Genomic DNA, 26,894 nt, shown 5'->3' with positions numbered 1-26,894 from the left:
TACTGGGACCCAATGGACTCAGGGTAAGGTCCAGAGCGTTGTGGTCGCTGTCGGAATCACCTCCATATCTACTACCTTCGGCCACAACCTAATATCCACCAATATATAATCAATACGACTAGTGTCTCCCCGCCAATCGAAGGTGTGCCCCCCCTCCTTGTCTGATTGTGTTCTCCCATTACAGGCTCTCAGGCCATTGTTAAGGGCAAAGGCATTTAGTTGTAGGGCAGCAGTGGACCATTTTCTGATGAGCGAGAGAGAAAGCCCAGGCACTACCCATGCTTCATCCTCTTCCCCACTAAGGGTGCCAGTAATGATGCCAAGGGGTTTGAAATTACAATTAAAGTTGCCTGCTACTAATACATATACCTGTCCCTATTCCATTCCCCCACCTCCCATTTCTCTCAGTAATGTTGAACCAAACATCTCTTCCTCTAATTGAAGTGATAGCTTCTTATCCCACTGTCATTGGCCCAAAAAACAAATGACTTTTGAAAGTATAAAGTAAAAATAGTTTTTGCCACTTTTAATACAACAAAATCAGCAGGGATGTCATGGAACCCAGATAATTCACAACAAAATGAGTTATATTACTCCCCTCCCCTTTTCAAACATATGAAATGGTTAACAGAAGGTTAAGGTCTAAGGTGTACTCCGTTCTTCTGCAATAAATCTCATGATTCAGAGATCAGTATTGTTAAGGATAGTGGCAGTATATGTAGATAGGCTGATGCCAAATTACTGAGTTCTTTGAGTGTAGTAGTAAGGTGTCAACAACGGGCACCAAAATTGAAAACTTGTTTTTTAAAGCACCCTCAAGTTCCATAAAGGAAACAGGCCTGCTTTGAAAACAGTTTTCAATTTTGAAAAACTTAAGTGAGGATTGGCCCTTGGCCTATTCCCCTTGAAGCTGTCACCCCAATTCCCAAAGAGAAAGGGACCCCAAAGGGGCCCCTTCTCCTTTGAATATTAGTTACCACATCAACTTGGCAGTCAGTAAATTATAAATTGTTTCCAAGTGGATTTTGGTCACATATCATTGAAATATATGGTACCAAATAACAACTTGGAAGGGACGTCGAAAACACACCACTTCCAAATTGAAATTCGGTAACCATTTTAGTAGTCAGTACAATTTACTGGCTCCTTAAAGTGGGTTCGTAAATAAGGAATACCTTTTTCACAATTGCAAATCTTCTGATTTATTGAATCAGGAAGTTTGTGACTACTGAAAAGTTTAGTACATCGGGCCTTTTATTTTCTAATATTTCAAAATGCATATTTTTAATGTGGCCACGAAACGTCTGTACTGTATTCCCTAAGTACACATTAAAATAGTACTCTGGTTCCTAGGATAGCCGTAAAAGTGAACATGAAAGACCATGTGAATACTGAGAATGAGGAGTAAATATAATGTCCTCCATTTATTGAAATGTATTTTTTGTTTTTTCCAACAGATTACAACAGCAGTGATCTTAAAACATCTTGTCGGAAGCATGAACTTTATGTTAGTTTTCAAGATTTGGGATGGCAGGTGAGCAAAACATACAATTCAATATGTGCTGCATGTATCACTTTGCTTAATATTGTCCAGGTAGACATCATATCAAAAATACATCACAATGAAAAAATTTCCACCACCGATTTTACAATTCTTTAATTCCACTTATTCAGATTCTGGAAATGAGGAATAATTGGAATCAAGAAAAATCTCTTTTTTACGTACCTACATTTTTCAATTTTTTACCTGAAAGATGGGCGGAGGTCTCATTTCAAGAACTATATTTTAAGGTTCACTTTGCTCAAGATGTAACTGGAAATCCTCTCCCATTGCCTTTTTTATACATTTATATTTTTTTATTTTGTGCCACCTTCCTAATTGAGTGGACTTCCATTTAATCTTTGCAAACACTACCATGTTTCAAAAGTTTGAAATACCATTCAGTATTGTGGAGACAATTTATATTTGGATGTGTCAACACCCTGTTTGGTCTTGTTTACAAGCTAGGGATTAAATTCCAACAGAATTGGAGGTTGTGCAGAGATCAGAATTCAGGGTTGTGTGATAATTACCATATGTTCGCTGTTTTCTGCTGACAGATTTCAGCAGGTGAAACCTGCCAAATTTTATTGATGGGAAATAAGTGGAAAAAAGGCAAAATATCCAAACTTGGGTGCTTTATGTGCCAATTTTACATGGTATCCCTCATTTCCAATTGATGAATAATCATTACGAAATAACATATTATTGAATGTACAAATAGCAATATGTAAATATTGAAAAAAGAACTTGCCAAGAAATCTCCGTGATGTAGCCTTAAAACAGTAACATGAGCGTTGATAGGCAAAATCACAAAAAGTCTGTCTTTACAATGTTACTAGATATACAGGGCAATATGTAGTTTTTATCTACATTAGCAGGGAATGTTTTCTACTTCTGTCACTCTAACAGTGCCGTTCTTACAGGGCAGACAAATGTCCTTGTTGGACCAAAACATGTTTCTTGGGAGGCTGTGTGCTGCTCTCTTATTACAAGATATTTGCTGCTTGACTGTTCATTATTCGTGTGCAGGCTGTGCTTTAGACTGCAAACAAAGGTCCCTCTTTATATATATATATATATATATATATATATATATATATATATATATATATATATATATATATATATATATATATATATATATACACCTTATCTACTGGCGGTCGCCAGTAGATAGTTATAGTTAGGACCGAGTTCCCATAGGAGATCTGAAAATTCTATTTTGAATAACTTTGGCGCCGGTTGACGAATCCTCGCGAAATTTTCAAAACTAATGGGGCGCTCCGCTCAGCTCCTACCCTGAAAGTCTCGGGGTGATTCGTCAAGTGAGGGCTGAGAAAAAAGGGGGGTCCCAAAACGCGTTTTCCCCATGCATTTTCCCATAGGACCTTTAGTCGAAGGTACAGCCCGAACGGCTGAACAGAATTAAATTTGGCAAAGAGGTAGTCCTCGGGTCAGGCATGTGCCTTTTGCATATATGGTGTCAATCTGTTCAGTAGTTCCTGAGAAAATTGCAGTTAAAGGTACATAAATATCTATAAGAGCGCACCGTGCGCGCACCATAACGTGCGCGAGCGTAATTCTGATTGGTGGTTACATGTCAGTCAACATTCGAATCGGTCGAAATCAGGAAGTGTCGGCCGCCATTTTGTGTGTGACAGTGAAAAAGAAAGGTGGAGAGCGTGAAAAGGGGGCAGGGTAGAGACTTCCTGACCCCCTAGCCTTTGTCAGGGGGTCCCTGAAGGACCCCGAAGGGTGAAAAAAACATTGTATTTTTTTTTCAAAAAATCGCGGGGTGCGCGCACGGTAAAAAACCCTTAAATAAAAAAAACATTTTAAATGAGCCATTCCATATTACAGGATACAGTCAATCTATAACTATATACATAGGTAGTTTATTGTAAAATAAATATATAAAAAAATATAATAATACATACATAAATTAGCATTTAAAAAACCTTACAAATTCACTTAAAAAACCATAGGTTTCACACATGTTATAGTTAGCTGGACATTTCAATCGTAAAAAACCATTGAAATTCCCCCGTTATAGTTAGTTCAGATAACTATAACTCGCGCGACCACCACTCTATCACAAGGATGATGTCATCAGTGATGTCATGAGTGATGTCACTGACCATGTCATGAGTGATGTAATATGTAACGTCATCAGCGGTGGATTGCGGTCACGCGAGTTATAGTTATCTGAACTAACTATAACGGGGGAATTTCAATGGTTTTTTACGAGTGAAATGTCCAGCTAACTATAACGTGTGAAACCTATGGTTTTTTAAGTGAATAAATATATATTAAATACGGAACAGCGAGAACAAGGCGGTGCAAAAACAGACGATGGGGTAAAAAAGGTGCGACACACAAACAAACAACCCTACAGAAGAAACAGGCGCAGATAAGCTCAACAAATGACAATGCCAACACAGTAATCAACCTTACAAATATGGAACTCACGGAAAAAGAGAAGAATATCCTTTCTTTAGGACTTTCGTTTTGTGATAAGACCAACTTTGACTATCCCCAAACACGGATCGATCTCTTTCAGTTTGTAAGAAAATTAAAACTGCAAAAACACTTTTTCTACACATCTAAGAAAGACACCGATGAGATGCCTAGTAGTGAAATGAACAGTGGTCTAACAGTAGCTGATATGGAACTCCTACATGATATGATACAATTGGGAAATGTGGAGCAAACACCAGGAACAATAAGTAACAGTAACTTTGACATTTTTCCTTTCGAACGAACTCCTTTCAAACCAAAATCAATCTTTACTCCTGTAATGCCGAGAGATGGCCTCGATATCTTTTCAGACAATGTTAAGAAAGACCTTAAAGCTTTAGCCCTCAAAAGTAGCAAAGAATTCAATCGAACATCTAATGCAAACAGAAGGGACTACAATATTGTCATAAACAAAATCAAAGAAAGACAAGACATTGTGGTCAGATGGTCAGACAAAGGGGGCAATGTGGTCCTGTGGCCACTGACTAAATACAATGCAGAGGCACATAACCAACTGAGTGATAGAGAGTGCTACAGTCGCATTGCACCAACCACCCTTATAGGAGTAAAAGAAAAATATCACAAAACCCTGTATGAATGGAGAAGTCAAGGCCTCCTTACTAAACTGGAATTTGACTTCCTTAAAACTGATTATCCATCAACACCCCAATTGTATTTAATCCCCAAAATACACAAGAACGCTATTGATCCACCGGGCAGACCAATTATATCCGCTATAGGTGGCCTATTTGAAAATACCTCCCGTTTTATTGATTTTTTCCTCCAGCCTTTTGTCTGTGACTTACCATCTTACGTAAAGGATACAGGAGATTTCTTGACCAAAATGTATGATGTTAAATGGCATGATGATTATGTACTTATGACACTGGATGTCAGCTCATTATACACGAGCATTAGACATAAGGACGGATTGCATGCATTAGAACATTACCTCAACAAAAGACCAATACATTTGCATGGACACACCTATATGCTTTTACAAATGGCAGAATGGTGCCTTGATAATAATATTTTTTTATTTGACAAACTGTTTTACAAACAATTGCAGGGCACAGCAATGGGTACTTGCTTCGCCCCCAGCTATGCTAATTTGCATATGGGCTGGTGGGAGGAGCAAGTACTCATGCAAACACACAGCATAACCATGAAAGAAAATGTAATGATTTATGTCAGATATATTGATGACATTTTTGTCCTATGGCGAGGTACACATGAAAGCGCTGAACAATTCGCACAGGAACTAAACAACAATACACTCAACCTTTCCTTTACCAGCCATGTTAGTAAAGAATGTATCCAATTTCGTGACATAGAAATGTACAGAGAGGAAAACAAAATCCAAACGAGAACATATAGGAAAGGTCATAACACTATACTAAAGGTCCGGTCTTGGATTCACAAAAATTGAATGCTCACAAGACTCTCCGCAAGTTGGATTAGTGCCCTGAAGAAGTCCCAGGAGAACAGGGACGAAACGCATAGGCTGTTCCTAACGTGCACCTGTCTTTTCTGTAACAGAATACATTTTGAAAAAATAAAGAAGATGGAAAACAATACGACATTTGGAGTGTTATGTCACTAGTACATGTTTTTCCTGTTAACATCAAATTAAGTGGAGAGCAAGACACTTGCTGTCATTGTGCTTGAATGTTAATATTATATAATTTTTTAGGTACTTTTGACTAATCATGAATTTTTATTGAACTGAGAAAAGTATAGGTCCAGTGCTCCTCTAAATTGTAAACTTGGTCGTACAGTTGTGTGTTGTAGAGTGGAGTATTGTAAAGTGAAATTGAGTGTAGTGTAGTACAATGTAGTGGGGTAGAGTGGAAAACAGCGTAGAGTGTTGTAGAATGGAGTTGTATAGAGTGCACTATTGTGTTGGACAGTGCAGCTCCGTAGAGTGAATGAGCGGACAGTGACGTAGAGTGAGGTAAAGTCTCATACAGTGGAGCACACTGGAGTAGAGTTCAGTGGAGTTGTGTAACGTAGTGTGGAGTAAAGTATCATAGAGTGTATTAGTGTGTCGTAGAATGGTGTGGAGTGGATTATAGTTTAGTTGTGTAGCGTTTAGTTAAGTAAATTCTTATAAATTGGAGCTGCATCTCATACAGTAGAGTGGCGTGCTGTATCGTAGTATTGAAAAGTGTTGTTTAGTGGAATACAATGTTGTACAATGGAGTGTATGGGCATAGCTTGGACTGTAGAGATAGACAGTGGAGTGTACATGGACAGAGTGGAGTAGACTCTCGTATAGTGCCTTAAAGTGCAGTATAGTTTTAAAGAGTGCAGGTTTAGAGAGTGGAGCAGAGTGTCATACAGTGGACTTGTGTAGAGTACAGTTTTATACACTGTAGTGGTGTTAAGTGGAGTTCCGTACAGTGGCGTAGCATGTAGTGGAATTGCATACAGTGGAATATCGTGCAGTCTAAAAACGTACAGTGAATGCAGAAGAGTGGTTTGCCATAAAGTGGAATAGCGTAGACTGGAGTGTCATAGAGTATAGTGCCATACACTGGAATAGCATACAGTATAGCAGCGATTCCCAATCTGTGCGCCGTGGCATCCTGGTGCGCCGTGAAAGCGAACCAGGGGCGCCGTGAACAGATGCATACCAAGATAGTGTTTGGTAAATGAACAGAAGCATGTATTGTAATTTATAGTGCTACGATGAGGCTAAAGCGTTTATAAAAGATTTATGGATAAAGGCACACAGTATTCAGAAGTCATTCGGGGTACAAGACGGCACCCTGATGACACGTGAAGCAAGAGACTTGAAAATAACACCATGCTGGTTTAATGTAATTGAATTGTCTGTCCCGTGACGGTCAGCAGACTGTACTGTGGAGAACTTGAGAGGGGAACAGATAGAGCAGGCACAGAGGCGTCAATAAACTATCTCAGGTAAAAAACCGAGAGCAGGCTTATCTTTCTACCTGCAGAGGTGAGCACAGACCTGCTCCGAGACTCCTCTACCTCCTTGCACTCAGAGAGGTGATGGGGCTAGCTTTGGTGGCTTTAGTCACCTAGTAACTATTGAAACCATATTGTGAGATTTAGGGAAAAAATAAGTGGTGAGAAGAGCACGGGGGCTTTCCTCAAGAGCTCCCTTAAACGGCAGGCACTTTCACTCAATTTTATAGTAAGCACTTTGTTTCTTTTCTCAAAAGTAATGGTTTGCTTAAACATATGCTTTGAGAAGCAAGCACACAGTGTAAGGCTGCACCCATTTGCTAATGAAACAACACTGCAGGTCTCTGGCACCCCCGTGAAGCAGAAAAAGAGCAAGCCATAGACATGAAGTAATGACCGGGTTCCAGGTAAAAATAAACGCAGTGTGTTTTAGCTCAGTAACTTGCAGGGTGGCATCACACGGGCACAGACTGACTAATCCCACTGTAACAAAGAGAGCCTCATGGAACGTTTTTAAAATCTTATTGTGGAATTCCTTGATTTCCAGAGTCCCAGTATAACACACTCCATTCTTTGTATAAACCTTTAACAATACGAAAACAAAAGAAAAAAACGGGTGAAGGAAACCATACTTAGCTTCACAAATTCATTGAATATAAATAAATAAATAAATGTGTGATGAGCAAAAACGTGAAAGTTCACTAGCCCACACAGTTGACAGCCTAGATAAGAGTGGATGATGTACAAGTCAGCCTTTAAAATTAAAAACAAACTCCAAAGCAAAATCAAAACACATAGCTCGTTTTGGTTTAACGCTCTGCATAATTCTGAACACTGCTTCAGCATTCTCTGCGCCTTAATCTCCAACACTATTTTCAACCCTGGTGACTCCCTTACTCCTCCCTTGAATTCAAAGTCCTTCACCTATGCGACCTAAGTACAGTACAACCATCATCTTCTTTCATTTTCATAACTGCACCCTCATTCCCATTTTCCTTCTACCCATTTCCAATTCAAAGTAATTGTTTCAATCCCTACTATTTTATGTCGACCTTGAACTATGATAATCCTTGTCCTACTTATCCTGACTTCACCTTCACCCAATTATCATTCACAATCCACCCTCACATTCTTCATTTTTTGCACATCCTTTCCCACCTTTTTCTTCAACCACTTTTTTTTACTAACTTTGAATTAGTCTCTCTTTGTCCCATTATGCACTGTATGTACAACACCTGTCTACCACATCTTTCTCTACTGTTAGCCTGTTTTTCCATGCCATCCCAATGCAAAAGCACAGCATGTTTTGAACCCCTGCTGATTGGCAGGAAAGCTGCTTTTAAATATATTCTAGTAGTATTTAAAGTAAAATCAGTTTCCTTGCCCTGATCTGGAAGACCTCTGTCATATTTAACAGCAGCCAGTTCTGACTTTTTTGACATCCCTTTGCACTGTGGGTCATGCGGCTTTACTGACATAGTATACCGGGGATAACATATATGATTATAATACCTTCATCCCAATAATTTTCAGCGAGAAAAATGAAAGTACTCCAGAGGACGGACTTATATCACCCGCCAAAAAAAAGTAACATAATGGGGAGCCGCAGCCAACGACCCATATGTCAAGGGTTGAAAAAGTTTGGGAACCACTGCAGTATAGTGAAGTACAGTGAAGTGGCTTACAGTGGATTAACATACAGTGGAGTACCATACAGTGGAGTGGTGTAAACTGGAGTGGTGCACAGTGCAGTGTGATAAATTGAAATACCATATAGTGGAGGCATATAGAAAGGCATTGCATCTAAATGAATAGCATAGAATGGAGTGTTGTAGAGTGGTTTGTTATGTTATTTTGCATAAAGGGCTGTGGCGTACAGTGGAGTGGCGTACAGTGGAATAGTGTATAGTGGAGTGACATACCATGAAGTTGAGTACAGTGAAGTGGTGTAGACAGGATTGGCATCCAGTGTAGTGAGTGCAGTGAATTGTGTACAGTGGAGTCGTGAATGCTGCAGTGCCATACAGTGGAATGGGGTAATGTAGAATAGCATATAGTGGAGTGTCGCAGAGTGCCGTGTCATTCAAGGGAATAGAGTACATTGCAATAGCGTATAGTGAAGCGGCATACAGTGGAGTAGCATGTATTGCAGTACAATACAGTGAAATAAGGTAGAGTGGAGTGGCATATAGTGGAATAGCGTAGAGTGGAGTGGAATAGCGTATAGTGGAATTGCATACAGTGGACTTGGGTACAGTGGAGTGGTGTACACTTCAGTGGCGTACAGTCAAACAGCGTAGAGTTGAGTGGTGCATAGTGTAGTGCTGCACTGTGTAGTGGGGTAAGAATGTACTAGAAATTTTGGAGGACTGTAGATTATAATGTGCAGAGTAACACGAGTCAAAGACTTGAGCTGCATTGAGTTTCTGTACATGCACCAAGTAAAGCAGGGCAACGCATAGTGGGTTTATATAGTTTGGCAAATGTCACGTGAGAATTGCATTGCCCTTGCAACACTATGCGGAACTCAAGGGTAATGCAATAGAATCTCAAATTTGCCCCTAGTGATGTATTGTTCCACAGTATACTGCGGTAAGTTACCATTATACGGTGGTACAGATGGGAGCAAGCCAGCATTTAATTGGCTAATGTCTGCCTTTACAAATTTAAAAGGCAGCCATACTCCTTTTAGTATACCTTTAGATTGTTGTGGCTTAGGGTCTTAAACATAGGCAAGTAGTAGGTTTTATTGTTGTTCCCAACATACTACAAATATTTTTAACGTGAAAATATATGGGAATTTTTTGAAAATGTTCTATATATTTGACTAGTTGATCCAGTACCACAGTAGTACCTAGCATGAACCGTGAGTTTTACAAAGTATACCTTTTTTGTAATTTTTTTGAATACTGCGGTAAGATGTATGTATTACCACAGTAACGCACAGACTTTTTTTTGGACATATTTGTAAAATAATGTGTATTACAGTGTTTTTTCAACTTTTTAATATATCTTTTTTTAAGGTATTGTACTACTACTTTTGTAGTACCTAGTTAGTACCTTAATACTCTGTAATATTTTTTTAAAATATATACAAAATTATATTGATATTTTCCTACCTATTACCACTTCAAGTAAGTGGTAATAGGTAGAGAAAGCATGGGAAACCTAATACTTACCTATATTTAAGGGCCTAAGCTCAAAACCCGGCAAAATGGCCTTAAAACAACATGGCTGCCTGTAATTTTTGTAAAGACAGTCATTATCCAATCAGATAATGATTTGTCATCACTATGTATTGCGGTACTACCTCCAAACTACCATGCTAACAGATATCACTAAGTTTAAAATGCTAATAACTATAAAAAGAATCATCTGCATACCACATTCTTCAATCCTGTCAAATATCATCAAAATCCAACTGACCGTTTTGCACTCTATAAAATTCAAAATTCTATGTAAAATTGGAGTGCAAGTGTGTTTTGGGACCCCCTTTTTTCTTCGCACCCCCTTGACCAAACGCCGCCAAACTTTCAGCCCTTCACCAATGTAACGGGTGCAATAGGTCCGCAAAGGTTTGCGAAGATTCATCGAACGGGTGCAAAGTTATTAAGGGACACAAATCCAAGGTATTCATACCAAAGGTTAAAGATAAGGTATAGTTAGGTAAACTTTATTTACGTTTGATATACAAACCCAACTTAAACTACACAAACATCAGACATTCTAAAGTTATAGTTAAACTTTTAATTTATCATTTATGCACCACTTTCAAATTAATATGTCATACTCATAAGTCACATTTACACTTACGCACCACCTCAAAATTCATATTACTCGTGCACCTCAATACACAGTCTTCCCACCTCATTCACCACACAATTAACTGTAATTTGCTTTTTCTCCATGCTCTACCTTTACCCTTGCATATTACAGAAGTTACAGCATGGGAAATGATTGCATTAATAATAACACTTATGACAACTGAAATTATATAATGTGGCAGAACATAATGTATGGTACAGTGGCGAGTTATAGTTAATGTAGTGTGGCGAGCAAGGTGAGAAGGCTATGTACGGAGGTGTGCAAGTTATAAAAATTTTAAGGTGGTGCGTAAGTTTACATGTGAGTTATAAGTATGACATAAATTTGATTGTGGTGCATAACTGATAAATTAAAAACATACCTATAACTTTAGAATGTCTAATGTTTGTGTGGTTTAAGTTGGGTTTGTATAGCAAACATACATAACGTTTTCATAACTATAACTTATCTTTAACCTTTGTTTTTATTGTGAATTTCAATGGTTTTTCATATGTTAATTACAAATTTTGAATATTCGTCCAGTTAAGTTTTGTGGAGTGGAGTGTTTTAAAGTAGAGTGTGTTACAATATACTGGTGGATAGTGTTGTAAAGTCTGCTATGGTACAGTATATTGTGGTATAGTGGAGTGGAGTAAAGTGGAATCAGGTATACTGGAGTGGCGTACAGTGGAGTGCCATAGAGTGAATTAGGATACAGTACAGTGACATATATTGGAGTGGTATAGAGTATAGTGGCGTACACTATAGTTGTATACAATGGGATAGCATTTAGAGGAGCATGGAAAAGTGGAGTTACTTTTTGAAAATATTGTAGACTGTATTCACGTATACTGTACTGGCGTACAGTGGAGTGCTATAGACCGGAGTGTTGTACAGTGTAGTAGCATATATTGGAATATCATATACTGAAATAGTATACAGTCAAGTGGCATACAGTGGAGTCTGGTACAGTGGAGTGGTGTCAAGTGGAATAGCATACACTGATGTGGAGTAGAATTCAGTGGAGTGGCGTACAGTTTAATGGTGTACAGTGGGCTTACCTAAAGATGAGTGTGGTACAGTGTAGTGTTGTAAATTAAAATTCTGTAAAGTGGAGTGTCATATATTGGAGTGCCAAACAGAATAGGGAGCTGAGCAGAATAGTGTACACTGCAGTTCAGGTACAGTGCAATAGGGTACAGTGCTATGGCGTTTACTGGAGTGGCATAAAGTGTAGTGCCATACACTAGAGTAGCATAGAATTGAGTAGTCTCCAGTGTAATAATGTTCAGTGAATTGAGTAGTCTCCAGTGTAATAATGTTCAGTTTAGCGGCATGAAATCTTCAAATGTATATTGGAGTGGAACATACTGGAACACCATACAGTAGAGTGTTATACAATTGAACGGTGTTAGTTATCGAAGCGTAGAATCTAGAAAATATACAGTAAAGTGTTGTTTAGTACAGTGGTGCAGAATTTAATCTTGTAAAGTGTAATAGCATACAGGGGATTCTAGTACACTACACTGGCATATACTACATTTCAGTAAAATGGAGTGCCATAGACTGGAGTAATGTACAATCGAATAGCGTACACTCCTGTACTGTACTACAAAGTAGGGCATAGTCGAATAGTATATAGTGTAAACTAGAGTTGCATACAGTGAATAGCGTACAGTTGCGAGCAGTACAGTGTAGGAGTTTCCAGAAACTGTCATGCACAAAAGTTCATTAGAATACAGTGTCGAACAGTATAATAGAGTAGAGTGCAATGTTGTAGACTGGAGTGGCGTGCAGTGGAGTTCAGTGAAGTAGAGTGGACTAACAAACACTAGATTAGTGTACAATATAGTGGCATATACTGGAGTGTCACAAAGAGGAGTTGCATTCTTTAGAAAAGGTAGAGTGGACTTTTGTTAAGTGAATTGTTATTCAGTAGAGTTGCATGAAGTGGTGTGTGTAAATTAACTTAGGGTTAAAGTGTGTGAAAAGATGCCAATTGTATATCTGCTAAATATATATCATTCTATGTCAATATATTTTCTGGTTGTATATGTAAATAGTGTAAGCAATGTTAAGCTTATAAGTTATATCAAACATACCTATATATCATGCTATGGTGTTCATGGTATACCATGGTACATGGGGCTCACAGCTGGGTATGTGATTGGTTTATGGCTGTGTTTAGCAAAGGTAAAAATCAGCCATACAGTTTTTATCACAAAATTACCAGTAATGTGCGGTCAGCGTTTTCCATACTGATGTCTGAGGGTGTTACATATAGTTAAGTATTACGTTTTATAATCTATTAAGACTTTATTTCAGTGGGAATAAGTTACCTTTTGTGTTTACAAATGTATATATATTATCGACCTATGGATTTCTAAATATTTTCTCCACATTATTTTATTGAGAATACAGTGCCTCATAGTGTATTTCCAATTGTTTTGTTATATCTTTTTTCAGTACCGTAGTACTCCTAATTTTGTACAAAATATATATAAACTTATAAATATTTCCCCTACCTAATACCACTTTACTAAAGTGGTATTAGGTATGGGAAAAATACCAAACCTAACACTTACCTACATTGAATGGCGTAACGCAGTACACATAGAAACTCGAGCGGAAAACAAGATGGCAGTCTTTCACGTTTATAAAGGCAGCTATTAGCCAATCAGCTAATGGCTTGTCATCGCTATATACCTCAGGAGTACCATGGTACTACCGCTGTTACATATATAGCTAAATTAAAAACACTTGAAATGTATAAAATACTTACCCTACACACTTGCAGTACCCAAAGAATCATCTGTGGACCACAATAAATAATCCTTCTAAATTTCATCCAACTCCGACTAATGGTTTTCTCACTATGCGAAATACCAAAGTCTATGTAAAATGCATTGGATTTTATGCCTGTTTTGAGATGCCCATTTTCTTTGCAACCTCTTGAAGAAACACCACAAAACTTTCAGGACCCCAAGAATGAAACAGGGATGGAGGTCTACAAAGTTTCACGGACAATTGGCAAACATGTGCAAAGTCATTACGAAACCACAAACAAAATAATCCCTATCTCCGGTCACCCTAACTATAAGTGCAGAGTGGCTACTGCCACTCTGTAATATATACATACACACACACATATATTTATATATATGTAAGGATATATATGTATGTCTGTCGCCAGCAGTTAGTTATAGTTAGGACCTAGTCTCCATGGGAAAAGCGTTTTTGATTGCCAATATCTTTGGCGCTGTTTGACGAATCTTCGCGAAATGTTCAAAACTAATGGGACGCTTCGGTCAGCTCCTGTCTTGAGAGTTTCGGGGTGATTCGTCAAGCAGGGGCCGAGAAAAAGGGGAGTCCCAAAACACGTTTTCTACATGTTAATTTTGATAGGATCTTTTGAAGCAGCTACAACTCGAACTGCTGAACGGAATTACAGCAAATTTGGCAGAGAGGTAGCTATTGGTCCAGAGTGCACTATTTGCTTTAAATGGTGTAAAACTGTTCAGTAGTTCCTGAGAAATTGAAAAATACAAAATATCGATATCTGGTGACAGCGGTGGATCCGTGAACCCTCCCGATCATGAGCTTCATTCTGATTGGCTGCCAACACTTCAAACCAAGAAGTTTTGGCAGCCATCTTGTGACTCGGTAGAACCGAGTCACAAGAAAAAAGGTTAAAAATGAAGAAAAATGGGCAGGGTAGAAACACCCTGACCCCCCTAGGCCTGCCAGAGCCCAAAAAAGCATTTTTTTAAAAAGATTTTGTCGGCATTCGTGCTGGGTGTGCGAATCCAGCTGGAAAAAAAAAAAGTGCAGGCTCCCATGCTTATTTTCTTTAAGTACTCGGATGGGCCAGGTCCCAGGGGCAATACCTAATTATGTAGTGGTGCCTTCAGGGCCCCACTAGCCCTGGGGTCACCACCTCCTCGGGGCTTAGTTTATCATATGCGGGGGGCACCAACTCCCCGGGGCTATATGATCTAAATGCAGAGGGCCACGCGGCCCCCTGCAGCCCTGGGACCACCACCTCCCCGGGGCTACTTTGAAAAACAAAGTGGGGGGTGCAAGCCCCCGACACTGTCCTGGGGACCACCACCTCCCCGGGGCACTCTTGATGAAAATGCAGGGGTCTGTTGTGGACCCCCGGTGACCACCACCTCCCTGGGGATTTAAACAGTTGGGAGGAGGGCCGCGCCCCCCCTAGAGCCATGGATGGCCCTGGGGACCACCACCCACCCAGGGCCGGCTCCTGCAATGTCCCAGGGTGCCCATACCTGGGACATTGCTGGCCCAGACATAGCAAACACTGCTTTGCTTCTTGGAAGCGAGAGCAGGAGAGCAAAGCAAAGCAGAATTACTTTTGGGCAAGGGGAGCTGCATGCCAGCAGCTCCTTTTGCCCAAAAGCAATGCCGGCTCCCGCAGAAGGCAGGGAGCCGTCTGGGACCGCAGGGAAATTGGGGCTCCCCCCATGGTCCCCAACATGAGGCCAGGTCAGTTTATTTAAAAAAAATAATGGGTAAGCCCCGGGGGATGGGGTCCCCGGGGCCAAAAAAGGCCCAGAAGGGGGCCCTTCCCTTTATTTTTTTTAAAAAAAACGGTAGCCAAGCCCAGGGGGATGGGGTACTCAGGGTTGAAAATGGCCTGGGTAGGGGGGCGCGCAGCCCCCCTCCCTTTAATAAAGTATAAAAGGAATTGCCAAGCCCCGGGGATGTGGTCCCCGAGGCCAAAAAGTGCCCAGGAGGGGGGCCACACTGCCCCCTCTTTTTTTTAATATAATTTTTAAAAAAAGAAGGCCGGGCCCTGGGGATGGGGTCCCCGGGGCCCAAATTGGCCTTGGAAGGGGGCCACGCGGGCTCCCTCCAAAATAAAAATAAAAGGCTGGGTATGCCCTGGGGATGGGGTCCCCGGGGCCAAAAGTGGCCCATGAAGGGGGGGCACGCGGGCCCCTCCCATAAAATAAAAAATAAAAGAAACTGGGAACTCGATGGAGGCTCCTCCCCCTCCCTGCATGATTCTGCAACCTCCTGGCACGCTGTGTGTTCGGGCATAAAGTCCTCGTCGCTACTGAGGGTCCCTGGGGGCCAACTAGGCCACCAGGGATCACAAGTAAGCCCCACACAGTGGGATTGCTGAGAAGTGGTACAAGGCCATGCCCCTTTTTACAACACTCTGCAAACGCGCCTCTTGGCGCACTGCTGGTGGGGTGATGAGGTCCCCTTGTGTCCTTAGGACCTCAGGACTAAAGTGGACTTCATCCCCCAAGTAGTAGTGCACCAGGACGCACGTTTGCAGAGTGGTGTAAAAAGGGGGCATGGCCTGGGACCACTCTCAGCAATCCAGTTGTGTGGGGCTTTTCAGAGGTAACAAGAGGGCTCCCTCAGGAGGCAAGGGGACTTCCTCCCTCAAGCAAAAGTGCGCCAGGAGTCGCATTTGCACAGTGGTGGAGAAAGGGGTTGTGGCATGTGTCCACCTCTCAGCAATCCCACTGTGTGGGGCTTACTGGAGATAACAGGTAGGCTGGTTGACCCCTAAGAACCCACCGCAGTGGAGGGGCTTCACTCTCCATCCAAGAGCGTGCCAGGGAACGCGTATGCAGAGTGGTGGGCTTAGCAATCCAGCTTTGTGGGAGTAACTGGAGGTAATAGGAGGGGTAGTTGGCCCCCAAGGATGTCCTTGGAGGCAACTACCCCTCCTGTTACCTCCAGTAAGTCTCACACAGTGGGATTGCTAAGATGTTTTCAGTGGCCACGCCCCCTTTCTCCACCACTCTGCAAACGCACGTCCTGGCACACTACAGGTTGTGGGATGAAGTCCACTTTACTCCTGAAAGACTTTGGGGCCAAGAAGCCCTCCTGATACCTCCTGTAAGTCCTACGCAGAGGAAATCTTAAGCGCTGGTCGGAGGCCCATCCCCCTTTCTCCACCACTCCGCAAATGCGACTACTAGTTAAAGAAGTTTTTGCAATGTAATAGGTCTCACATTTGTGAGAGTTAGAGCTATTGGCGTTGTAAATGTAAAAGTTTTCTACTAATGTTTTTTGGAGTGGAGTGGAGTGGATGTATGTTGTGTGTAGTGAAATTATGTGGTATGTTGTGCAATGAAATGTGGATAGAAAGTATGTGGTATTTATGTATAGGAATTATGTAAAGTGGGGTTATGGAGAGTAATTGTGTGGTATGGTAGTCTGTGTTGTAGAGTGGTAAGCTCAGGTTTAGTCTTCCTCATTTCCATAGAAGCAAAACTATAAACTCAATGAGACAAAAAAAGAAGGATCCACTGAGGAGCACTTCTGGACCTAGTCAGAGGTATGAGCAGTGCTACTAGAATTATGCGACTGTTTGCCTGCACGACTTTCGCACTATTATACATTTTCCGCATTTGCCTCATAATCCATCATCTGCTGCATAATCTGCAGATTTGAACAAAAAAAACCTTGTTTCTAGCTCAAACGGCTCAAACGTTACCAAAACTGCAGAGGCAGGTGTTATAGCGTGGTGGAAGGCCCTTTGCAAACCTAGAATGGTCACCTCTTATTTATTGCTGAATGTGGGTATTAAATTGGTACTAATGGTGTGCATGCCACTCTTGCTTGTTTCTGCGCCTCTCTTGTCTATTTCTGCATTTCTCTTGTTTCTTTCTGAACCTTTCTTCCTTTTTCTGCACCCCTCTTGCCTCTTTCTGCATCTCTATTGCTTCTTTCTGCACTTCTCTTGCCTCTTTCTGCACCTCTCTTGTCTGTTTCTGCACCTTTGTTGCTTCTTTCTGCACTGCTCTTGCTTCTTTCTGCACCTCTGTGTTCTTCTTTCTGCCCTGCTGTTGTCTTCTTTCTGCCCTGCTGTTGCTTCTTTCTGCACCTCTTTTGCCTCTTTCAAACCTCTTTTGCTTCTTTCTGCACTTCTCTTGCCTCTTTCTGAACCCCTCTTCCTTCTTTCTGCACTCTTGCCTCTTCTGCAGTTCTCTTGCCTCCTGCACCTCCATTGCTTCTTTCCGCACTTCTGTTGCCTCTTTCTGTACCTCTGTTGGTTCTTTCTGCACTGTTCTTGCTTCTTTCTGTACTTCCTTTGCCTGTTTCTGCAACTCTTTTGTCTCTTTTGGCACTTCTCTTGCCTTTTTCTGCACCCCTCTTGCCTCTTTCTGCATCTCTGTTGCTTCTTTCTGCACCTCTGTTGTCTTCTTTCTGACCTGCTGTTGCTTCTTTCTCCATCTCTTTTGCCTCTTTATGCACCTCTTTTGCGTCTTTCTGCACTTCTCTTGCCTTTTTCTGCACCCTTCTTGCCTCTTTCTGCATCTCTGTTGCTTCTTTCTGCATTTCTCTTGCTCTTTCTGCACCCCCCTTTTCTGTTTCTGTACCTCTGTTGGTTCTTTCTGCACTACTCTTGCTTCTTTCTGCACCTCTCTTGCAAATTTCTGCACCCCTCTTGCCTCTTTCTGCACTCCTCGAGTCTCCTTCTGCACCTCTGTTGGTTCTGTCTGCACTGCTCTTGCTTCTTTCTACACCTCTTTTGCCTGCTTCTTCAACTCTCTTGCCTTTTTCTGCACTTCTCTTGCCTCCTTCTACACCTCTGTTGCTTCTTTCTGCAATTCTCTTGCCTCTTTCTGTGCCTTTCTTCCTCTTTCTGCACCGTTCTTCCTCTTTCTGCACATGTCCTAGCTATGTAGGCATAGTTAGAAATGAACATTTAAAAAACCTTAGAAATTCACAGAAAAAAACAGAGGTTTCAGGGACGTTATAGTTAGAAATTATCATTTAAAAAAACATAGAAATACACTGAAAAAAACATAGGTTTCAGGGACGTTATAGTTAGGAATTAGCATTTTAAAAAACCATTGAAATTCACTGAAAAAAACACAGGTTTCAGGAACGTTATAGTTAGCTGGACATTTCACTCATACAAAACCAGAGAAATAGAGCTGTTATAGTTAGTTGAGCTAACTATAACTCACACCCCCGCAATGTACTGCAGATGACATCACATATTACATCATTTATGACATGGTCAGTAACATCACTCATGACATCACTCATGACATCTCAATTGACATCACTGATGACATCACTGATGACATCATCCATGTGATAATCTGATGCTCCTCCTCACCAACTAATATAACCTTTGATACACCCACTCTAAAATACAGACTGCCATTCTCGAAACCATAGACACACCAATACCAGTTACTACATACCCACTCACTGATTTCTAGGTCTACACACACATCCACTCACTCATCCATACAGTCACTCATGCATGCAGTCACTCATCAATACAGCCACTATCATACGCACTCATACACCCATACAGACACTCACACACCGCCACTCACCCATAGAGTTACTCACACAGCTAATCATTCATGCAAAGAATCAATCACACCCCCATTTACTCACCTACACAGTTATACACACACCACCTTACTTATTCATACAGATAATAACACATACTCACTCTCTTGTACAATCAGTGACACAAGAACATACTCATCCATACAGCCACTCTCACAATCACTCACTCTCACATATAATCATTTATATACTCCAACACTCACATATATTGCCTTTCACATATGTAGGTACTCACACATGTACCACTGAGACATCCATTCACTCACCAAGACAGCCATATGCACACACACACCCACCTATACAGCCCCTGGCAGACGTACTCTTGAACCCATACACCCAGTGAATCAACCACTCACACATACATGCAGAGAGTCACACACACCCCACCCACCCACACAGACACTCAGGCACCCATTCAGGTACTCAGACAGCTGATCAAAAACCCATATAGACACTCATCTAGGTGCTCACCAACCCAAGCAGCCACTGACACAGCAACTGACAGACTAATACAGACATTCATACAGATAAGACACGTTTAATCACTCACTTATACAGTCAGTCATGCACCTAGTAAATCATCCATTCAGTCACTCATACACCCACTCATTCTTCAATACACCTTTGCTATATATATATATATATATAAAGCATATTTAAACTTTTCAGAAACACTCAGTCACTGGATGCTGTCATCAGTGATGTCATTTGAGATGTCGTCAGTGATGTCACTGACCATGTCAAGAGTGATGTAATATGTGATGTCATCAGCAGTGCATTGCGGGGGGGCAAGTTATAGTTAGCTCAACTAACTATATCTGCCGAATTTCTCTGGTTTTGTACAAGTGAAATGTCCAACTAACTATAATGTCCCTGAAACCTGTGGTTTTTTCAGTGAATATATATATATATATATATATATATATATATAAAGTATGGCATATTTCAGGGGTGATCCATCATGCGGGGGACGCGGTAAAGGGGGTTCTAAAACACTTTCTCCCCATGCAATTTCCCATAGGGATTTTACAAACGACTACAGCTGAACTGCTGAACCGAATGAAACAAAATTTGGCAGAAAGCTCGATCGTGGTCCAGAAAGAGTGCTTTTTGTAATTTGGTGTATATCTGTTCAGTAGTTTTGGAGTTATTAAAGTTAGAAGATTTATGTATATCTGGGGAGATGGATCCTCCGTGGATCCGGGCTGATACACAAACCCACATGCCAACAGCAATGCCGTGATTGGCAGGTTGCAACCTCAGATAAAAGTTGTGGCTGCCATTTTGTGCATTGGGACACAGCTCCCGGGGGGGAAATAAAATGTAAAAGTGATAGGAAGGGTTAGTGTCGAGGTACCCAGTCCACATGGGACTGATGGAGGGGTCTGTGAGGGACCCCTAATGGGTTTGTTTTTAGCATGAGAGGATCAGCGGATCCACTTGGATCCTCCTGGATTCGGGCTGATTGAGGTCGATTCTCAGATCCAGACCCCAATAAACTAACACATATACCAACTCACTGACCCACACACCTACTCACACACCTGTTAACATACCCACACGAATGGGGAACAGCCATTTCAACGCGGGTTTTACCACGCATTGCTATTACATCGCATGCGTTATAACGCATGCGATGTTACAACGCATGGTAAAACCACGCACACCATTACATCGCACGCGCTTTTACAACGCATGCGATGTAATGTGGCGGCTATCCAAGTTGTTGTGAGGAAACTCAGGCTGTTTCCTCACAACGACGTGAAGCAAGCAGGAAGGAGGAAGCATGATCCCACGGTGACGCTGGAGAGGAGAGAGGTAAGGGGGTTTGCGCTTGGGGTGGGAGTTAATTGTTTGGGTTTAGGGTAGTGTAAAAGTAGTGTTCTGTGTGTTTTTTTTTAACGTTTTAGTGTGTTTTTTGTAGTGTAATGTAGTGTATTAGTGTTTAGGGTAGTGTTGTAGTGATTTAGGGTAGTGTTGTAGAGTTTGAGAAGTGTAGTGATTTAGTGTTTTAGGGTTTAGGATAGTGTAGTAGTCTTTGTGTAGTGTAGTGTTTTTTTGGGTGTAGGCTAGTGTAGTTTTTTAGGGTTTAGGGTAGAGTAGTAGTGTTTGCGTAGTGTAGTGTTTTAGGGTTAAGGGTAGTGTAGTGTTTGTGTAGTGTGGTGTTGTAAGGTTTAGGGTAGTATAGTGTTTTAGGGTTTAGGGTAGTGTAGTAGTGTTTGTGTAGTATTTTAAGGGTAAAGGATAGTGTAGTTTTTTAGGGTTTAGGGTAGAGTACTAGTGTTTGTGTAGTGTTTTAGGGTTTAGGGTAGTGTTTGTGTAGTGTAGTGTTTAGGGTAGTGTAGTGTTTTAGGGTTTAGGGTAGTGTAGTAGTGTTTGCGTAGTGTAGTGTTTTAGGATTTAGGGTAGTGTAGTAGTGTTTTAGGGTTTAGGGTAATGTTGTAGAGTTTGTGTAGTGTAGTGGTTTAGGGTAGTGTAGTAGATTTGAGTAGTGAAGTGTGTTAGGGATTAGGGTAGTGCTGTAGTGTGCATGTGCTGTGTTGTGTTTTAGGGTAGTGTTGGGGGGTCGTGCAGTGTAATGTAATTGTAGGGAGAGGACTGGGGCAGGGAAGGGTTGTGTAGGGGTGGGGTAGTCACTTACCATGCAAACTAACCACGAATATAGATTTACCACGCATGCCTTTGCGTTGTAATGGCATGCGTGGTAAACGCATATTCGTGGTAATAGTTTGCGATGTAATGGCATGCGATGTCATTGGCATTGCGTAGTAATACCCGCGTTGTAATGGCATGCGTGGTATTACTATGCGATGTAATGACATACATTCCACACACCCACTCACACACCTACTCACACACACATACAGCCACTCACCCACTCACAGACCAACGAAACCACTGACATATCCACTCACAGACCCACACACCCATACAGCCACTCACACACCCACTCACAGACACACACAGTCATTCACACTCTCACTCACATACCCATATAGCCACTCACACACCCACATAGTCATTCGCACAGCCCCTCACACACCCACAAACAGGCAGTGAAACACTTATTAAATTGCAGTAGAACATGTTTGTATTACATGTGTTGTTGTTTTAGTATTGGATGTGTGCAATATAACCGGCAGGCCCCTTATTTGTCTGAGGATTCGTTACGGATCTGCCGATCCATAAAATGAAGTTAAAAATAGAAAGACTTGGTGCATTGCATTTATAGAAAGACTACATAAGTTACCTAACAATAATTTTAAAATTATTTGTTTTAAAATATGTGATAAGAATAAATGTGTGAATAAAATGTATTTATAAACTTGTGGAAATGTATATTAGTAAATTGAACTCATGGGTCAAATCATAGTACAATTTATAGTTAAAAAATTGTGAAATTCATACAAAAAAACAAAGGTTACAGAGGTGTTATAATAAGGTTCAGATATTACTCACACAAAACCATAGAAATTTAGCAGTTATAGTTACAGTTATCTCAAGTAACTATAACTTGTGCCCTTAGGTAACTATGCGATGCACCCTCGCTGTGCACTGCTAATTACCCCAAATATTACTTTGCTTATGACATCTTCTATGAAATCATTGACAATATCACCAAAACATTTGCAGTGAAATTAGGATGAGAAAATTGGGCATGGCAGGGTTGCGAGTTATAGTTACCTTAGGGTGCAAGTGATAGTCACCTTATGGCACAAGTTATAGTTACTTGAGACAACTATAACTGCTGAATTTCTATGATTTTGTGAGTGTAAAATCTGAACCTAACTACATTGTCCCTGTATCCTTTGTTTTTTTCAGTAAATATTATATATAGTTAAGTCTGAGGGAACTCGGAGAAGGCTGCATGACTTGGGCTTTTCGCTTGATATCCACATCCATATTTTTATCGCATCTGTGGTAATGCTTTGCTGTTAGTCCACATCTACTCAGAGAGTTAAAAACTCTTTGGAGACAAGCTGACTTTACTTTGTGTGAACACGAGCACACTCACCTTTGATGTTGTTTGCTTGTCTCTGCAACTGCAAGGATCGGGAACAAGTCTGAAAGCCGCCCTCTGAAGTGGGCTGCAGTGACTTAGGACAATGATACCATCTGTCATTTTTAACACATATTCTGCGTGTAGTGAACTCTAGAATCTGCTTTGAGTATGTAACAGAAGCACAGCAGAAAAGTACCCTTGATGGGCACACCCACAGTAACTCAGATGCACATCAGCTTCGAAAGAAGCGCACACATTCTTAAATCCTGCTTGTCACATTTGAAGGCCCTATGTTAAGTACAGTAGGGGCGTGCCCCTGGAGCCCCTGTGATGCGGGGTGGAGGGACAACACATCAGGGGGCCCTCAACCTTTCAGGAGGCCTCCATTCAGCCCATTGCCAATAAATATCTATGAGATACTGAAGACTCAAGAGGCACTCATCACGTTCTGCAAGTCTCCCTGTCACTTTGTATTCTGACACTGACATACACACATCAGGGATTGTGAATAATGAAGGCATGAAACTTTTCTTTCATTTCTAACTTACAAGACAGACTAGCAGGAAGAGTCATTCAGGTGTTTATCCTGGAAGGGTGGGGGAGGCGCATTTAATAGTGGGGGCAAGTTTTGCATCAGGGCAGCAGTTTTGAAAGCACATCAGAGTTCTTTGTACATTCAACAGTTTTCAGACAACAATAAAATTGCCAAGATAACTCTGATGCTTAATGCACCTGCTGTAGAGAGATCAGAGTTTTGTCTAGTGGCAGTTTTGACTCATCTAAGGTAGTGAAGGGGGTTAATATGCCTGCTACAAAAAGCGTGTACAATGCAGATCACAGAACAGTATTTATTGTGCGTAGTTCAGTGGGTTACTGCTTTTGTCACAGAAATCCTTTTGTTACTGTGCAGTCCATAAGTTACAATCATAATCTAGGTTAGAAAGTTATGTTTTTTGTCCCAGTCTTTCATTATCCTAATTTTGCTAAAAAGGGTTTGTTTGGGTAGAAATAAATTCTTATTAGTACAGTCCACCCTAACCACTGTGTCAAGTTCTGAATCCTGAGTTTGTGATTCGCTGGGCCATAGCACTCTTACATGCCTACTAAAATGGATGGCATGTGAATACTACACCTTGTAGTCTTCTTTGGCTTACGTAACTTTTCCTATAGACTGATTTACACACGTATGAGTCATTGTCTCTGTATGTATTTGTGATGTAAAATGCTCCGACACCCAACACTTTTATGAGAGGTGCTATAAAACAAATGAAATACATGTGAGAGAGGGGTTATGGAGAGATGAGAGGCCGTGTTGGAGGGTGTTAGTTAGGGAATCATTGAAGAACCCCAATAACAATTGACATATCCCAGTGCACTGTTAGGTCATCATTTACTATGCTTTAAAAACTAATACAATTGAATATATAACCAAATATGTGTTGTAGAATGCACCATCTTTGCCATTTTTCCCAACTTTTCTTGAGGGGAGAACCCTCCCAATCGCCCTTGTAGTGGTCAGGCTCGCTTGCTGTGCTCAATCACTATGCACCGTATGGGTGCTGGTCAGACAAACTTTTCCAGGGCTGCTTTGGGTTCCTAGTCGGGCCCTGGCCATATATATTAATTTAAAATATCTGATGCTGGGTCTGTGTTAAGAAGATTCTTGCTTTGGCAAAATAGAAAAAACTCTCCTATGCTCATCAATGGTCTGCAAACGTGCTTTGCTAGACTGCTAATGGAATGCAGCTGCACTTTTACTTTAGTTCTCAACACAAATTTGATAAAGAGTTTTCTAAATGGTGCTTGGAACTGGAGTTGTGAGAGATTTGTTTGTATATTTAGTAAGCACTTGATAGTAGACAAGTAAAAAATAATCTGAAATGTTCCTGTGAGTGTTATTATCGCATGACTGCCAGTAAATGTCCAAGATGTTCTTTTCAGAGCACACCACAGTGTTGACTTTTTCATGCTATTCACTTCAATGGACAATCTGCAGCAGGGCTGGTTCAAAGATGTTAAACATGCTTAGTTTAAGCAGAGATGTTTATTATTTAAAGGCGGGATTGACAATTCATATTTGTTTATTTTAGTGCTTGCTCAATTGGATTGCATTTATTATTATGGGCCATACTCCTAAAACAAGACAGATTTGGATTGGTCCTGTAATTGTTTATATAGCTCTTTACAAAGTGTTTTAAAGTATACACTTTTAACAGTCTACATGCAATTCCAGTCACTCACTGTTGCGATTACTTACAGGCAAAAGGCTGGAGAGAATATGGCTCATTTAAATGGCATAAGAAAACAGTATTAAGATGTATAGTATCTGTCTGTATAGCTTCTTGCCAAGAATCAGTTTTACATGATTTCAAAGGAATCTTGGTATGTAAGTTAAAGAGGCCACAAGCATCAAATAATAAGAACGTGATGGTGTGTCCCAATTCAAGATGGTGAATTTCCTTCATGCTGCTTCCCTGATAAAGATGGTCACTGGCAACCTGTGCAGAATTTTCCACGTCAGAAATGGAAGCCTAGATAAAACAGAACAAACATTTGCAGCAGCACGTCACCTAGCAACTATGGGGTCCATTAGTATGTTGGGCGGATTGCTACCGCCCGCATGGCGGTGGCGATCCACCCGACATATTCCCCGGCCCGCATGCAAATTTCCCCCACCACATTACCATGGTGGGGGGGACCCCGGCGCCAGAAAGACCGTCCACTGGTTTTCCGCCCTGTCGATGAGTCGACCGGGCGGAAAAGCTGTTAATATGTTGGCGGTGTCTGGTAGACACCGCCACCCATATTAGAATACATGCGGGGACATGCCTCGTTGCTGCCACGGAAAGGCATGCGGTTCTCAACATTGGGGGCCCGTAGCGGGCCCCCAGGGATTCTGGGGGGTGCACATGGGGGGTACCTATGGTACCCCCCTGCATTTGACAGTACAATGTGCCAGGCACCGCGCGGTGCCTGTCACATTGTACTGTCAAATGCACAACTTGCATTTCTGGCATTGCGGTGGGCGGTGCTTTCAGAGGCCCCACGGCGGCAGGGGCCGTGGGTGAGCCTGGAGGAGGTCCGCATGGCGCAGCCTCCCTGAGCAACGGTGGCTGGTGATCTTGGGCCTGGCATGGTGCTGAGACAGATCTATTTCCCCGAGCCCCCTGGGTGGGGGCAAGGCAGTGAGTAACAAACTGGGCTCCCCTGCAGCCGATCGTACCTTCTGCAGCCACTCTGGCGATGCACTGAGCTGGGATGCCAGCGCTGATCCTCTAATCCTGCGTGACGCTGCACCTCGTTAAAGTCAGCCCTCCTGCGATCTGCGCTGCGGGCTCCAAGTGCTAAGTAGCATTGCTGCCCATTTGAGGCCCATCAGTGCTCATGTCTAGACACTGTTTCCCTGGCAGTTAAACTGGAGGCAACACAGGCACGGCTATCACTACCTTCCAGGACCTTCCACGGCGCGTTTCAATTGTGGGGTGCTCGCCACTGCACCTTTACCTATCAATCCCAATTATGGTCTGGGAGTGGCCGGGCATTACCTACTGGATCTATAGCGACCTGCGCCATAGCTCCTCCGCGATTGCGATCCTGCCCAGCACCCCTTCCACCCTTGTTCACCTGGTGACTGCGATTCAGGACTGCTGCCGACTCTTACCTGCCTCACTATGGGTCGGGGGGACCCTAAACTGCGGCAGCTGCTGTTTGGCCCATTAAAACTCCTAGGCG

At 41.7% G+C, this 26,894-nt stretch overlaps 1 protein-coding gene across 1 annotated transcript in view; it reads left to right on the top strand.

The window, feature by feature from the left end:
* BMP6 (bone morphogenetic protein 6) overlaps positions 1-26,894 on the top strand; it is a 453,092-nt gene that overhangs the window by 410,246 nt on the left and 15,952 nt on the right. The window contains exon 5 of the mRNA XM_085607249.1: positions 1,458-1,534. Within this exon, the coding sequence (XP_085463375.1) occupies positions 1,458-1,534 (77 nt within the window). The remainder of the gene's footprint in view (positions 1-1,457; positions 1,535-26,894) is intronic.

This window comes from Triturus cristatus, chromosome 5_2 (genome assembly GCF_964204655.1).
Source record: "Triturus cristatus chromosome 5_2, aTriCri1.1, whole genome shotgun sequence".
In the NCBI taxonomy this organism is placed as follows: domain Eukaryota; kingdom Metazoa; phylum Chordata; class Amphibia; order Caudata; family Salamandridae; genus Triturus; species Triturus cristatus.
This window is presented reverse-complemented; position numbering and strand designations above follow the sequence as displayed.